The sequence below is a fragment of the Hevea brasiliensis genome, chromosome 6 (assembly GCF_030052815.1).
Source record: "Hevea brasiliensis isolate MT/VB/25A 57/8 chromosome 6, ASM3005281v1, whole genome shotgun sequence".
Taxonomy (NCBI): domain Eukaryota; kingdom Viridiplantae; phylum Streptophyta; class Magnoliopsida; order Malpighiales; family Euphorbiaceae; genus Hevea; species Hevea brasiliensis.
The window spans coordinates 99,396,472-99,414,195 of record NC_079498.1 but is presented as its reverse complement, the minus strand read 5'-3'; the positions used below and the strand labels follow the sequence as shown (position 1 = coordinate 99,414,195).

General features: G+C 30.7%; 1 protein-coding gene across 6 annotated transcripts; it reads right to left on the bottom strand.

The window, feature by feature from the left end:
* Window positions 1–78: 78 nt before the first annotated feature.
* On the bottom strand, window positions 79–8,263 carry LOC110661096 (metal transporter Nramp1). Of its 6 annotated transcripts, none has more exons than XR_009149531.1 (15): window positions 8,134–8,177; window positions 7,818–7,948; window positions 5,720–5,798; window positions 5,586–5,626; window positions 4,973–5,051; window positions 4,767–4,871; window positions 4,399–4,508; window positions 3,964–4,145; window positions 3,773–3,842; window positions 2,961–3,134; window positions 2,677–2,781; window positions 2,174–2,305; window positions 1,411–1,506; window positions 377–862; window positions 79–274 (listed from the first exon to the last, which is right to left on the bottom strand). XR_009149531.1 is itself a non-coding variant. In XM_058148739.1 (15 exons), the coding sequence occupies exons 2-14, from the start codon at window positions 7,929–7,931 to the stop codon at window positions 521–523; spliced, it is 1,629 nt and encodes a 542-aa protein (XP_058004722.1). In that variant the 5' UTR covers window positions 7,932–7,948; window positions 8,134–8,177; the 3' UTR covers window positions 79–274; window positions 510–520. The 6 variants fall into 6 exon arrangements, 5 of the variants coding, with proteins under 5 accessions (XP_058004722.1, XP_058004724.1, XP_021675319.2 ...); XM_058148739.1 differs by having other exon boundaries at window positions 510–862; XM_058148741.1 differs by having other exon boundaries at window positions 668–862.
* Window positions 8,264–17,724: the final 9,461 nt, after the last annotated feature.

The following is a 17,724-nucleotide window of genomic DNA, read 5'->3' as shown; positions in this document are numbered from 1 at the left end:
TTTAATTTGAAAGAAATCTTGATGGTTTTGCACATGGAAACAAAATTGATAGATGAATTTCAGAGATTTAAAAGCAGCTTTGTGAATCTAAAAATGGTTAATTGGAATTCTTGTTAAGATTGTTATGAATCTTGAGGAAACATCTACAGAGTTAAAATATTTCAGCTATTGCCACACCATAAATGGATTGTATGTGCCCAATGCCACTTTCTAATAATATGAATATGATGATCTGAAAGTGTACTGCTTCACAAAAGCATCAGATAAAGCCAACCTGTGGATGGAGAAAAAATGAATGAGAAAATAAACAAAGCTTCCATCTATAGGTCTAAAAGCACTTTCAACTTCTAATTCATTAGAGGGAAACTAGAAAAACCTTAGTCTTTTGTTTCAGAACTTATTAAACTCTATTCCAAATGTTATTTCTGTCACTGCAGATTCACAGACTGCCATCCTAGGATATCAATTACACTACCACTTATCAGTGGACATCTTCTGTAGACTCTTACCCTATCATTTATCAATCGACTTCTTCTGTAGACCTTCTTTGAGGTAACTGCATGTTTACTATGTCTTCTCTAGGGAGATTATGCATTGATGTATCACGAGACTCGTTAGCCATCTGTTGACTTTCAGGTGCAGTTAGTGCCAAAAGATGAGTACCTACCTTGTTTTTACGAAACACCAAATATGCAATTGCAGCCAAATACAATGCGAAAGCCAAAAATCCGAATATTCCAAGAAAAACAATGGCTACCACTTTTAAATGGCCATGAAGAAGAATGTTGATTAAGCCAGTTGAAAGGTAGTATATGTTTATTGACATGATCAGGGAACCAATGATCCAAGTGACAGCTGAAATCTGCAAAAGAAGATAAATGATAAAACAGTGATTAGAAAAGTAAAGAAGCACAAATAACAGTTGAAAGATAATGATTTATGTTGCAGTAATAATCTCCAGAATGCTTAAAAAAAACATTTAACAGAAATCTATCCAATTTTGATAATTGAAGCTCTGTAAAAAGATCTTTGTATGCATTTGTCACTGTTGAAAAATACTGGACTGACATTCTGACAAGTCCAACATGTCAAATGAAAAGAAAAATCAGGAAATGACAGCAAGGGAAAGAAGGTAAAGACAAAAAAGAAAAAAGGAAACAGCAAAATCCTTGATAAAAAGGTTCCAAACAAACACAACATATTTCAAGCCAGGCATCTTAACACCGTCTGTCTTGATGGAAATGTCAAATACTTGATTAGTGTTCTTCACAGGATTTCTCACGGGATCCAAGGATCCTCCAAGTAGTCAGGCAAGAAACTTTCAAGATAAATCAAAGTCACCAAATTTAATGGTTAAATGAATTGTATAAATGAATAACTGAAGAAGCATAGATCAAAATAACGTTATACCACAGTTGAGTTGGCATGTATCCCCATCTTGGCTTTGCAACTAGTGAACTTGAGAAGCGGAATGAGAGCAAAAGGAAGCTCAAATGATAGAATCATCTGCAAAACAACACCAAATGTGAACTTGCTGCAAGGTAAGAGACAAATGAGAATTTTAGCCCTTTGTTCTAGATAACAATAGAATCATTCTAAAGACAAATTACAGATTTTTTTTTCTTTTTTTTTTCATTGGCGGGGGTGGGGGGGGGGGGGGGGGTTGTGGGGGTTTGGAACATGGTAGGGTCAATGAGGTAACTGAGGCAATGATAACTTCTTATTATTTAAGTTTATGAAGAAAGAACTTCCTCTGGTGAAAAAATGCAAAGTACTAAGATTCTTTCTGTTTAACAAGCCTAAAGTCAATGCCCTTTAGTGTTTACTAGCATTCCAGAAAGTAAAAGACAAGAAGAAATCTCTTCAACAATGGATAATGCAGCCAGAAGTCTAGCTGTATGTGAGTACATCATCATAGAATCTCATGACCTTGCAAAAGTAAAGGAATTCCACAACATCATTGATAAGCACAGGCATTGCATTTTTACCAAGTCAAGAGCAGACAATAACCAATGTAATCTGCAGCAGTTAAATATATTGCCACACACACCTTATTAATGTTCATTCCCTGTGCATATTACTTGTATAAATATCAGAACGTGGTTGAAATTTAAAGAAAAAAAATGCACATTCTTCTAAAAGTATAATAGTTTTAGAGGTAAGCAATTCATACAGATGCAATAATAATTAGCTCTCCAGCCCCAGCAGAGCCACTGATGAGTGCAACAATTAAACTAGGGACTATTGCCAAGCATCGAGTTAGAAAGTTCCGTATCCATGGCGCCAATCGTAGATCCAAGAAACCCTGCAAAAAGAAATATAGTGAATATTATGTGAAAAAACATAACATAGCAACCTCTAGGCTCTAGCAATCAAGGAGACTACCATAGTTATATACAACTTATCTGAACCAATTGCCTTCTTTTATATATTTATATATATAGAAAGCGATTTGTTAAAAAGATCATTTGCCTTAACAAATAAAAAGGAAGTGTTATGTGCATTAATACTTGCAACATAACAAGATGAACCAAGAAATATTAAATTCTTCAAGAGAAATAAGGAATGCAACCATAAAGCCTTATTACTTAATGTAAAAGTGGCAGCACTAACAGCAAGCTGATTCACATACATGGACTGTAAGAAATAATAATTAATGAAGTCATTACCAAGTACCTGCATGACATACTGCCCTGCATAAGTTCCTGTTATGGTAGAACTCTGACCTGATGCCAACAAAGCAACTGCAAAAAGTTTTGAACTCCATCTACCCAAAACATTCTATCAGAAAAAAGAAAAAAGAAATCACCATCATGAAGCAGATCAAGATCAAATAGTAAATTTAGAAGGAACTGAAAAAAACAAAACTGTAATATCCAATATAAGATTAGCATTATCTAGTGCAAAGCAAGTATAGATAAGGAAATGTAATCAGATATTTGGAAAATCGGTTCACATACTTTAAGCAAAAAAGAAGCCTTGTTCAAGTCCAGGTCCTTGCAGTTTGACTGATCTTCTGGATTTAAATTTGAGGAATTGCAAACAGCACCACTTACAGAAATAACGGATACATTAATGAAAAAGGCCAGTGTGAGGGCAAAGGCACTTTCTATCAAGTAAAATCTACAAGCCTCCTGCAAACAATATTGTTAGTTCTGCCAATTTCTATGTTCAAAAAATCGTCAATGTCATGTTTTAATAAGAACCATTGAGTGTCAAATTGTTAACATGTAGCAGTTTCTTTATAAATTTAACTTTGTTTTGGATAACCTTCAAGATATGCTAGGACAGCAACAGCAATGAAAACATATCTTTCGAGAAGGGTAGAGATATTTGGGGTGCACAATCATCAAACTATTATATACTCTTATTATTTTTTTTACTATTATTGGATGGAAAATCCTTCCTGATGTCAAGGCTATGGGCTACTTTTCAAAGATACATATTTAAGTGTCTTGAAACTCTATGTGCAAAGGTACATACTAATACTTAAAGAAAGATGAAAAATTACTAACCAAAAGGTTGAGAGCTGTAAAGTTCAAAACGTGATTATGTTGTTTAATATCGTTGCCTACAAAGATAAGCACACTAAGAAACCCATCCACCAATGGAAAAGGCCAAAATATATTGCATACACATATAATTTTCCAAAAGAGGTGCATGAAAATGGTCACTCTCACACACATGCACACATAAACTGATAAACACACTTGTACACTGAAGCATGCCTGCAAATGATTAAGATTAAAACTAATCTACTCAAGATCTTTACCTTGATACCAGGAATGGATCGTGGGACTTTCCTAGAAAGCACCAATGCTGAATGGAGGAAGAGATTGTGTCTGCATAAGGGCAATGAAGCCAACGAAGATAAAAATGTGTTTTCTTTTTTTTTTTTTTTTTTTTTTTCTATATGGAAGGAACTATTAATAGTTGGAAGACATAATTGAATAAAACACTTACGGCATAACCATGGCACCAAGAAGTGAAATTGCAAGGCCAGCAGCACCATGTCCCTTGAGTTGTGGAACAAAAAGCCCATAGAGAACTTCAGAAGCAGAGGGTTTTGCATAGGCAAGCTCCACAAAAAAGCATGTAGTGATTGTAGAAACAAGAAAAGCGATAAGGAATTCAAGCTTCCGGACCTATAAGAAGAAATTATGAGTGGTTAAGCTGATTTGATGCATCATAATTGGATATTTGGCAAAGCCTCATGTATGCATCATAATTGGATATTTGGCAAAGCCTCATGTATTTTGAATAAAAATGATAAAAAGAGAGAGAGAAAGAGAGACAAGAGTATATTTTCTTAATTTTAATAAAAAGAGAGAGAGACAAGAGTATATTTTCTTAATTTTAATAGTTCAAGATATATGGAATAAAAAGAAAACAATGTACCCCATACTGCTGGAGAGCTAGAAGAACCAACGTACTAAGCCCAGTCAGAAGAACACCAATCCACACAGGAATTTTGAAGAGCATGTTCAATGCAAAGGCTGTACCAATTACTGAAAATGAAAGCAACATCATTCAGAGAACAGTGAAGAACAAAAATCACAAAAATTAGCAGACGGGAAACATGTTATATAAAAGAATGCATCACTATATGCTCTTAAAATTTTGATTATACATGTAAAGATGCTCAAAAGTACATGCATGCGGAAATATTATATTTGAAATATTAAAATGAAATTTATAAGCTCATAGCAATATATTGATTATAAATGTATATGAATAAAATAATTAAGAAAATTAACAAAAATTACCTTCAGGAATATCACATGCAACAATAGCAATTTCAGCAAGAATCCAAAGGATGAAGTTTGGCACCCTAGGATATTCAATCCTACAGTGTTCTGCTAAATGCTTTCCTACAAGTACAAATTAGAATTGAAAAAAAAAAACCCGGCAATTAATACTTGTATGATAGGAGAAAATATGTACTAGAGTTGCAGATTTTGATGCTGCATACCAGTGACAACCCCCAAATTGGCTGCTAGAGATTGTATGATAAGAGCAGCACATGAGGCCACTAATATGATCCAAAGTAACTGTTAAAAAAAAAAAAAATTATATATATATATATATATACAAATCCTTCAGGAAAGTAATGCTGCATGTTGAATTAAAGTAAGATAATATAAAATAAAATAAAATTAAATTAAAAAAAAAATATTATCATCTGCATGAAGGGAACTAGTATTACTTTCCACAGGCCCCTCTTTTTTTTAATGAAGGGCAAAATGGCTCTAGAAACTCCAGGGTAGCCTATCTAGGAGCCCATTTGATGTACTAAGACTAGGCGAAACAATATAATCTTTGATTCTGTTGCTTTTAATTGGCTGGTAAAGAAGGTTCTAGGAAACTTTTTAAATAAATGAGTACCATGTTCATTGTTGGACATAAAAAAAAAGGGCAAATTGAACCACAGAGTTCAAAATTTTGCATTGTTGGCAATTTTCCACGGTAATATGATATGCCAATGCATGATGACCCTGATCAGATTCAAAAATCCACTCCAATATAGAAAACTGAGAAAAGGGGAGGAAGAAAACACCGCTGCATTGAGAAGAAAATGAACGTACCTCATACTTGTATTCCGCTCCTGACTGCAGGTCAGTTTCAACTGCAGGTTAACACAGAATATTCAGTGCATATAATTATTAGTGGATATGTTAACATGTGGCAGCACAAACAAACTTAGAAATTTCGGGCTCACAATTTCCAGGGTCGATATATGCAATAGAAACAAGGAACCCTGGACCCATATATGCAAAAAGGTTTTTCCAGCTTTTCTTCTGCATAAACAAAATGAAAATGGGATTCCATGAACTATGTTCTCACTCAAAATCAATTCTATGCAGAGATAACGCAAAAAGGAGCAAAGTCACAATCTAAAAATGCAAATTTCGCATAAAAAAATGCCAAAAAACGATCACAAAATCAATAAGAGACTTCAAAGCTGAGATCCATTGGGACCAAAAATACAAACAGTATTTACAAAAGAATGCCAATATTCAGGGAAAGTGATGAGAGTTTTCTATCTGAAAGGTCAATAAATTATACAACACATTGATGTTATAAAGTGAAGACAATTAATATATTGATCGATGATCAATCAAGCTAGGTCTCCCATATAAGATGAGCCAAATTAAAGGAACACCTATAAAATATTCCATTATTTATCACCCTTAAGATCAGCAAATTACTCTTCTCTGTTGGCATTTTTCTTTTCTTTTATTTTTTTCTTTTTGTAGGGTGGGTAGAGGGATTTAAATGTTATTTTCTACTTCAAAAACTTAAAAAAAATCACTATATTTATGTGAGAGAAAATTAAAAATTACTCCTGCCTGACTTACAAATACATACATGCCTACATGAATATACCTATTTTGTATCTTATCTGCAAAAATTCTTTACCCTCTTTCGTATTTCACTTTTCACTGAACAGTTGTATTTTTCAATAAAAGTTACAGCATCATAGTATATTAAAAATAAAAAAAAGATATCCGTTGTTCATAAGTTTTCTATACTGGTCTGGTATTAGAAGAAAAAAGATTCTTATTAGGACTGAACATCATTATTTTTTTTTTGATCCTCATAAGCTTTTTTTTTCCCAAGAAATTCTCCAATCAACCAGTCCATTAATTTTTCAAAAGCTTTAGTCATGCCATACAAAAGCCTCCCATTACTGCTAAACCATTCTAATTATTGTTTGCAAAGCAGATGCTTACTCATGGCTAAAAATTACATCACACCATCAACTTCAATCTTCTTTATATCAAAATATATTCACTAATTATTAATGAGTATACGCTGTCAATCTGCAGGCTTTTTCTGAGACTCATTTCAGTATAAAGGAGTCAATGCATTTGTACAGGAAAATCTATACTATAATGTTTGAGGGACCACATGGTAGCTTTCAGGTGTATTACAGTGGCAAGCCTGTAGTTTTAGAAAGACTTGTAGGAGGATTGAATCCTCATCAAACTTACCTCCATATATAATACAACTATAATTATGAACATACAATTTTTTATTTGATTTGAATTTCCTGAAATTAAGAAGCATGAGATGTTTTGACTTTCAAATCATAATATCTAAAAACAGAGTAATCCAGTGCTCATTTATGTCACTCTGTCTTACTGATCTCAGTCTGTTCAAAAGACAACAACTCATAAATAAGAAATAAGAAACAAAATTAATTAAAAGAAAATGATGAATAGCATGAACGCACTTGAATTGAACACTTTTGGATAAAATACATATTTTATCAATAAACTCATCTCCCAAAATTTTACCATTAGATTACCATAAGTATTAAGTTGAACATATCAACATTATATCTAATTTCTCTCTCTCTTGATCAAGTCAAATATGACGAGGGACATATAAATGGAAGACGTCAAAAATGACTTTGTCAGTGAGTTGAAATCAGGTAATCAACAGATAATGGTTGAACCAAACAGGGAAAATCTCATCTTATTTAATTGGCAAAAGAAGCCAAAACTGTTTTTGATTCTTACTGAAAGCAGATCAATCCAAAGCTGCCTTATCCAATTAAATAACAATTTAAAAAAAATAATAATAATAATAATCGCTTAAACTTATCAATTACGGAACCTAATAAACACCATTGGACTCTTTCTCTATGACCAAAAACAAACAGATGCATAACATGCACACAAAATAGACCAAGGCCTTAATTCAAACAAATAGAGGTCATCCAAACAAAAAATAACCACAGTATTATCAAGTAAACATACCCAGAAAGATGAAGTGAAATTAACAAATAGAAATTAAGTTGAAGAAGTTACGTCGGGAACGACAATTTGATCAGTATCTGAATTGTCAATGAGGGGTGCATTGGAAAAGCTCCGATTCCCAGTGCTGACAATGAACTGAGGCTGCACAGACGTCGAACCCGCCATTGGTTTCTCCTTCTCTGCTATGCAAAAGAAAAAAAAAAAAAATTCAACGAAGGCTATGACAACGATTACCGTTAATTCAAAACACAAATATTCATAAGCTGAAGTCCCAAATTGCAGATAAGAGAAAGAAAAAGAAATGAAACCCAGAAACGAAAATAAGAAAGAAACGATTTGAATGGCTATGAAAGAGGCAAAGACGAACTTCAGTTACAAGAAACGCACATCAAGAAGCAGACTTCTCACTCTTGGAGGCTTTTTAAAATAGCTCTCCCTCTATATATATATATATAAAATCTTGCACGTGTAGCTTTCCTGTTTTCCAGTAAAGCAATGCTGTACTGTATATATATATATATATATATATATATATATATATAGACACACACTTGCATCGCTAGCGATGGTCTGAAACGAAAGAGAAAAATTGGATGCTCTGCGCTTTACTATTTATGCTTGGCGCATTTAATTCTTTTCTTTCTCCACCCTCCCAATCCTGTCAATCTTTCCATTTATTTATTTATTTTCTAAGAGTAGTGCCCGCTCTACGGACAGAATTTTATTTATATTTATAAATTAATTAAAATATGAATAATTAAAAAAATTCTAAGTGTAATAAAATAAGTAATAATTTATAAATATGAGTAAATATTGGTGGTTTAAAATATTGTAATTAATTTTGGTATTCCACATTTCAAATTAATTACCAAAAAAATCTATAATATTTGAATGTGAAAATATCTAATCTCAATGAAAATGGAGAATAAATTTGAATTATTAATGGTAAAAAAAAATTGCAATAAAGCTGCTTGAAAGAAATCTTTTATATATATATATATATTAGTATGATATTTTCATATCATTGCCGCGTGATGCGTGACATTATATGAAGAGAATTTATTATATAAATATATTTTCTCATAATTTCGTTATATGATACTTATTATATAAAAATTATCATATTTTATAATTATAATAATTATTATTTTTTATAATAAATATTTATTTTTATTTTTTATTTAATTTTTTTAATTTTTCTTTAAAATATTTTTATCATAATTTTTATGATTAAATAATTAAAAATATTAGATATATTTCATTAATATTTATTTAATTGTCAAAATTTTATAAATTTCTTATTCAATTATTCTCAATTTTTTAATTGTTTCATTTAATTATATAAATTTAAAAATTATATATTTTAAAATTAATAAAATAATTTAAAATTATCCATGTAGTACTTAAAAATTTTTTTCTCTCACTTTTTTATATATTTAATAAATTTTAATTTATTTTAATATTATTTTATTTTTATTATCTTATTTTGACTAGTTATATATTTATTAAGAATTCGAATAATTTATTTAAGAATTCAGTTTCAAATTAAATGTAAAATAGTTTGAGTAAAACAAATTAAACATGCAATATCATAATAAGCTTTTCCAAATAAACCTCAATACTCAAATAAAAATATCAAATTATTAATTTTTAAAATAAAAAAAATATTAAAAAAAATAAAAATAAAAGAAATATTTTCAACAATTAAAACTAATCTTGTTAACTAACAATCTAAAACTTAAAAGATATTTCGTTGGTTAAAATTTACTTAATTTAGATTAAATAAAAAATTAAAATTATTACTGCACAATGTGAATATGAAAGTTAAAAGATTGAATATGAAAGTTATAGTAATTTGCTTCGACCATCGTATGACTCCTTCATTTCTCTATATTCATTTTAAAGCTAATGATTATTATTATTTATTGTACTCTATCTAATCTAGATATTATTTTTTTATCGGTGATATTGTATAAGTATATAATAAAAAAGATTGGAACTTACTTAACTATAATACTAATTATAGCAGGGTAATTATAAAATAATATTTAAAATTTGTAATTTAATCATAATGTAAATTAATTGAATAATTAATTACTAAAAATAGAAAAAATTCAATAAATATCCAATTTAACAATAGAAAGAAAAAAAAATTACACTTGGTATAAATTTATAATCTTAAATAATAATTTCTTCATAGAGAATGTCACGTGACATCACCATGAAATATATATATTCATTTAATTTTAAGTAAAACTCAGTATCAATATCTTATGAAATTTACTAAATTAAAATCATTAATTATTTTATTTATTATTTTAATACTATAATTTTTTTTCACCTCAATCTCATTTTTTAACTTCTTTGTACTTTTTAAGAAAATTAACTACTAAATCAACAATCCTAATTTGTAATCTACATCTCTATCTACAATTTCAATGGGCTCCAGCTTGATTCTCTGCAATGGATGGCTCATATCATATTTCCTTAATTTATATTTATAATAAAACAGAATAAGATGGTTGGTTCCCATAAATTAAATAAGAACCAACCATGGAAAATCCAATTGGGAATATGAATCAAGCAAAGCTTTAATTGGCATTTTCAATTATCAATTATTGTATACACGGGATGCAATGTATATATATATATACCATGTTAAGGGTTGCCATATCGCCAATCAGACATGTGCATAAAATGGCATCTTTTTGGATAAAAAAAAAAAAAGAGATTGAAACCCACCCCAAGTTGACTGAGTTTTGATCGAATTGATGGTATTTTATATTTTTGAATTTATGGGTAATTTAAACCAATCATAGACCTTATTTTCAAATTTTTTAATTGAATTAGTTGAATCAAATTTGAAAACCATGATCATAATAATTTTATACATTTCCAATTGTGTATAATTAAAATTTTTATTTGTTCCAATCAAATTATAAACTTTAATTTCATAATCTTTTATAATTAATTTAGTACATTTCCAATTCACTACAATTAAATCTTTTATTTTGTTCCAATCAATTTTTTAACTTTTCATAATCTTTTATGGTTAACTTTATATATTTCCAATTGAGTATAATTAAACCTTTTATTTCTTCTAATCAAATTCTACACTTTCCATAATCTTTTATTGTTACCATTTTAATATGATTATGAACTCCATTGACATCAAGCGGACAAAATTACAGTTAGTTTCTTAGTATAATGTTATGTGGATGTTATACTCATTTTATATAGGTATTTTAGGGTAATTTTGTATCCATTTTGCTCTTATTATGCTTTTAGTCGTTATTTTAGTTAAATTATTAATTTTAGTTACTTTATATTTGATTTTTATAATTTTGGTGTTTTTAATAGGTTTTATGGTGAATTGAAGGTCAATAATGCATTAGGAGATGATTTGAGGAGGTTTGAAAGTTTGAATAATGAAAAAAGTTGAAGAAATCAAGTTTTGAAATTAAAGTTTGCTGAAATTTACTTAAGATATTGTTTGAGATATTGCTTATGACATGTCACATCACTTAGCCTATGACATAGGTTAAGTCACAAGTCAAGCGTAGCTAAATTTCAATATCTTTAGAATTTTCAATGTCAAACCTACCGAAATTTGCATGAGAAGTTGCTTAAGATTCTATTTAGGGTATGTAGTGGTGCTTACGATATGGCTCGGGTTAAGCAGAAAGTCAAGCACAACGAAATTTCATTAAAAATACAAAACTTGTCGAGATTTGCTGAAGAACCTGCTTACCCTATGCCGCTAGGTAGTGCAGCGCCTGGAACCTTTCTTAAGATAACTCTGTTAAAAGATACCTCAGAAACGTGAAATTACATGCTGATCTATAAATCTCTACACCTTATCTTCTGTTCATTCATTTGTCCTTATCCATTTTTAAACCTACTTTAGGGCAATTTTTGGAAACCATATAAAAACATCTTTTTTCTAGTTTTTGCCCTAAAAAGAAAGAGAGAGAGAGAAAAAAACACAACAAAGAAAAGGAAAGAAGGACGCCATTGATCGTCTGGGCAAGTGTGGCTGTTGGAGACATCTGGAGCTGCAGAATTCAGAAATCTTGGATTCTTCTACTTGGGTTTTTCTATTTTTAGATTATTATCACGTTTTTCTCTTCTTCTTCATTATTTTCTCTTGTAAATATTAACATGAGTGAGTAAAATCTTTAGATTTCAGGATTGAAAACTATGTTTTAGATTAATTTGTGGATTTGGACTGGTTTATTTTAGATTTTATACAAATATGAGCTTTGATTCTTCTCCTTGTGTGCCTATTTTACTTACCTAATGTTGGTACCTATTGGGTATTATTTTTAATCTTTGATTGAAGGACTGAAAATTAAAAATCATTGATAGATAATAAGGAATTAGAACATAAAAACACATAGAAATAAATTAGAAATTTAATAGGGTATATTGATTGATTACACAACTTAATAGGTTTTAAGTGAATTAAATATTGTATGAAAGTAGGTTTGATTTTCTTAAAATACTCCTTGCTTGAAAAAATATCAAAAGATTTTATAATCAATCACTTTTAAACTCTTTTTTCTCTTAAATTTGGATGAACTAGGATAAATCCCAATTAATTTATGCATAAATCCCAGCTCTGGAATTAATTTCACCATTAATTAGTCTTTTATTTTAATTAACTATTGCTAATTTAGTTTAATTGTATCTAGTTTAAGAATTTATTTGCTTTGCTATTTACTTATTTTTCTTAGATTTATTAATTTCATCAAGTTTATTTACGTTTGCACTTTACTTCCAATATCATTAGCCCAAATAATCTCTTCATTCATTCATAGTTTGATATTCAAATGCAAATCTTCGTGGGAACGATACTTGACTTATCACTTTATTACTTAATACAATCTGTATACTTGCAGATACTCAACATTAATGGACACTAAGAATTGCCAAATCATGTCCATCATTGCTTGAATTTAGTAGGAGAGGATTAGGATTTTTGTTGACATATATTTAATTTTGGATGAATTATGCTTAAATCTTTAGTATTGTCATCATTTATTAGTCAGTCCATCTATTTTAAGAAATTCTTTAGTACATCCTTAACTTTTGATTTCATTTGCTATTTCACCATTCTATCCAACTTTAAAATTTTTTACTATTGGTATATATTATAAAATGACCAAATTAACCTTATTTAAATTCTGACTCTCCTTTTTCTTGTTCTTCTCCCTCTCTACCCCTCCACCCATAAGTTAGAAATGTATTAATGAGTAAAAATATAAAAAAAATATCATATGATTTCACGCTTTAACACATGAGGGACCGTAGTTTAATTTTTGTCAATTTGATTCCCTTTATTTTCCTTTATTAACAAATGTAGTCCAAACCATTAGTTAATGTTAAATGACACTAACGTGGCGAACATGTGACGCTGAAGTGACAACACATTTTAGATGTGGCGCTTATGTTGCGAATACATAGTGTTGATGTGTCACCCAAGTGTTCATTATATCAGTGCTACTTGTTCTCCACATAAGCATTATTTAATGTAACTAATGATTTGGACCACATTTGCTAATGGGAAAACATATGATATCAAATTGATAAAAATTAAATTACAATCCCTTATATGTCAAAATGCAAAACCACACCTAAAATTAATTAGACCCTTAATTTTAATGGCTCAATTATCATGAATCCCATGTCATGAAAACCATGCAATCTCATATTACATAAATTGGTAAACTAATAAAATGTGAACAAGTGTGTACAAATAGGTTTCATAAAATAATGACTATTCCACAATTTTTAATATTTGTCTTTGTTTAATTAATTTGTTATTCCATGTTCACAACTTCACCACATAATTACTTAAAAGGGTGATTCTGTCAACACATTTTACTTTGAATTTTTTTTTTTAATTTAGTCTGCATAATTTTCTCTAATCACTTTGCATTCCTGGAATTTTATTTATTTATTTGCTTTACATTTAAATTGTTTTTAGCAAAAATTTAGAAGAGTGTAATATAAGAGTCATTTAAGGAATGCAGGGCAAGAAAATTATAATTAATTTCATTTTGTTGTTATAGGGAAAGAAAAGTTAAAAGGGAAAAGTACAATTAAGTATATGATATATAAAAGCATAAAATATGAAAATATAAAATATTCATAATTTACTATGATAGCCTTCAAATAAGTATAATTAAAAATGTGACATTGTTTTTCTTTTCTCTTCTTTTCTTTTGATAAGCCAAGAAATAAAGATGTGACACTGCTATGCAAGCTATGCATCATGAAATTTTTCAAAATACAATCATGTGGAATTCATATATCTTGTGTTTAAGTCTATGGTGGACCAGATTTAAACAAGAAAAATCTAAAATTAATAATGGCCTTAACCATGTATTACATACATATTTAATTCTAGACCAACTTGTATCACTAATTCTATACACAATTATGTGTTATATGAACTACACACACACACACACACACATATATCACTAATTCTATGCACAATTATGTGTTATATGAACCACACACATACACACACACACACACACACACACACACACATATATATATATATTAATTTACAGTCTAGATATTACCAGGATTATAGTTGTAACGTCCTGAATTTTTAAATAATTATTTTATGTAGTAATTAACTAATTTGCTAGGCCTAGGAGAGTCATTGTGTAGTTATTGTGTTGTGGGCCTGAGGCCTTTTAGATTGAGAAATGTTAGTTGAGTTATTTTGCAGATTTGGTAGGTCCTAGGTAGAGGAGAAATTCTGTCGGTTTATCGGCTCTTAGGCTCTTTAGTTCTTTGTTTTGAGTTAATATTGATAAATTTTTTTAAAATGATTGTTTAAGTGATTCGAGTCAACTTTTCTCATCTTCTCAGCTGCCCTAGTGACATTTGGATAATCTGTGAGTAGATATTGATTTTATTTATAATTTCAATATTATTATTATATATTTAAGGTGTGCTCATGTATTCACTTATATATATGTATATGTATATATATATATAGTTAAATGCTAGGCACGCCCTTATAAATTGTTGCAGATGTCGCCTTAAGGTAATTTGGATCTCTGTGTGTGTGTTGGCGTGTGTATGGTGTGGATATGGATATGGGTAGGATGGGTAGTCACAATTGGAGCTTGACTCGTTGGGACCCTATCCTTATATATGGATAAGTCGAGAAAAGTATAGCTTTGAGTTAATCTCGCTGACCCCCGCACTTGGATTATTAAGAGAAGTCCAACTTGAGTTGACCTTGCTGGTAGGTATTGGAATTAAGAGAGCTGTATAAGGGATCAGCTCCTATATGTATATATGTTGATGTGACACATGGGTGTGTGAGTGCTCCAAATTATCTTTTATGCGAATATTGTTTGAATTATTTTTGAAATTATGTGTGAATATTGTATTTCATACATAGGAATGCATTAGGTTTAGATAATTATAGAAATTGTATTTAAAATCAATATCTTACTCTATGAGTCGAACGCTTACCCCTGTTCAACTATTTTTTCCTCAGGTGACAGGTGGACTTGTTGAAAATAACCTGCTTTCTTTTCTCATAAGTGTGGGTTCTAGTTGAAAAGTATTTCATTCTTGTGACATGTGGTCTCTAGTGAAGGCATTCAAGTGGATCCTAAGAAAATTGAAGCAGTAACTGATTGACTTAAGCCTACTACAGTCACTGGGGTGCGAAGTTTTCTAGGCCTAGTAGGTTATTAAAGGTGCTTTGTATAGATCTTCTCCAGGATAGTAGCTCCTTTGATATAGTTGACTCGAAAGAATGTCCTATTTTTCTGGTTAGATGAGTGTGAAGAAAGCTTCCAGAAGCTTAAGGACTGTTTAATTTTAGCTCCTGTGTTAACTTTGCCTGTGAGTGGAGAAGGGTATATGGTATACTGTGACGCTTCTAGAGTTAAATTAGGATGTGTTTTGATACAGCATGGTAAAGTGGTGGCTTTCTAGATAGTTAAAGAAGTATGAGCAGAATTGCCCCATTCATGATCTGGAAATGGTGGCTGTTATCTTTGCACTGAAAATTTAGAGGCACTACTTGTATGGCAAAATGTACGAGATAGACATCGACCATAAAAGCTTGAAATATATCTTCCAGCAGAGAGATTTATATTTGAGGCAGAGGAGATGGATAGAGCTTCTGAAGCACTATGATTGCACTATCTAGTACCACCCAGGTAAAGCAAATGTGGTAGCAGATGCTTTGAGCAGGAAGTCTTTTGGTAGCTTGGCACATATAATAACAAAGAGGAGATTATTGATACAGAAGTTGCATGAATTGATGGATCAAGATTTGATGTTGGATATAACTGCTTTGGGTGCACTTTTGGCACATTTCAGCATATGGCTAGATCTGTAGGATGAAATTAGAGTTTCCCAGCATAGGGACCCATAATTAATATGGATTGTGGAAAGGGTGCAGCAGAGAGAAGATTGTGAATTTAGGTTTGATGGAGATAGTACCCTTATGCAAGGCTCTAGGGTATGTGTGCTAGATGTGGACAACCTAAGAAATGAAATTATGTAAGAGGTACATTATGCACCTTATAGTGTTCACCCAGGATGTACAAAGATGTAACATGTTATGAAGGATAGGTACTGGTGGAATAGTATAAAGAGAGACATAGTAGACTTCGAGTCTAAGTGCCTAACTTGTCAAAAAGTAAAGTTTGAGCATCAGAAGCCGTCAGGGAAGTTGCAGGAGATCCCCTCTCAAAGTGGAGCTGGGAAATGATCACCATGGACTTTGTGACTAGGCTTCGTACTACCTGAGGGTTAATTCTATATTGGTGATTATGGAATTTCTGACCAAGTCAACTTGTTTTTTGCCTATACGGATCACCTATTCTGTTGCTCAGTATGCAAGGTTGTACATTCATGAGATAGTCAGATTGCATGGGATTCCTGCTTCCATAATATCTGATAGAGAGTTCCAGTTCACTTCTCGATTCTGGAGAAAACTTTAGGAAGCACTTGGCACACAGCTAAATTTTAGTATGGCTTTCCACCATAGAAAGATGGACAGTTTGAAAGGATAATTTAGACATTGGAGGATTTGCTTCGCATATGTGTCATGGATTTTGAAGGTCAATGGGATGATAAACTACCATTAGTGGAACTTACTTATAATAATAGCTATCATTTCAGTATTGGAATGACACTCTATGAGGCATTATATGGCAGGAAGTGTAGGTCTCCTCTGTAACGCCCTCACTTTAGGTAGTCAAAACATTATACTATTTCCATGACTAACATCTGTTCGAACAGCTAGGATGTCTGAAAATACACTTAAACTAGGGTGAGAAGACATAAATTGATTGAATAAAAACCAAGAAAAATTAAGGAAAAATAAAAGAAATGAAATGCTAATAGGTTAAAGGAGCCAGGATTTCGGCGATGGGTGACCCTAACAAGAAGTGACTATAAATACAGTTGCCAACCCCAGACTCATGGGAAAATCCTATAAGATAAATATTGAGGTTTAACTGGAGAATTTATGAGGTCTAAATGACAATAAAAATGCCAAGAAAAATACAAGAAAATTTAGTCAATCAGTATAGATAATTATAATTTGATGAACATAACGAAGGGCATTTTGGTCATTTCACCCTCAGTGTTGAATTTTGACCTAAATGTCAATCAAGATGAGTGAGAATAAAACTTTAAAAATAAATTAAAATTATGAATTATGTAATGGAAAAGGGAAAAGAAATAAGGAAGGAAAGAAATAAAAATATAAATAAATAATGACATAAGCATGATGTCAAAATGACATCATTAAAATTTATAACCAATTAAATTTAGACAACCATATATAAAGAGACAAATTAAATTAAATGAATCAAAAATTTATCATCTTCTTCCTTGGTCTTCATCTTGGCCGAACCATGCTCTTAGGAAGCCTGCACCATTTTTGATCTTGCAAGCTTGA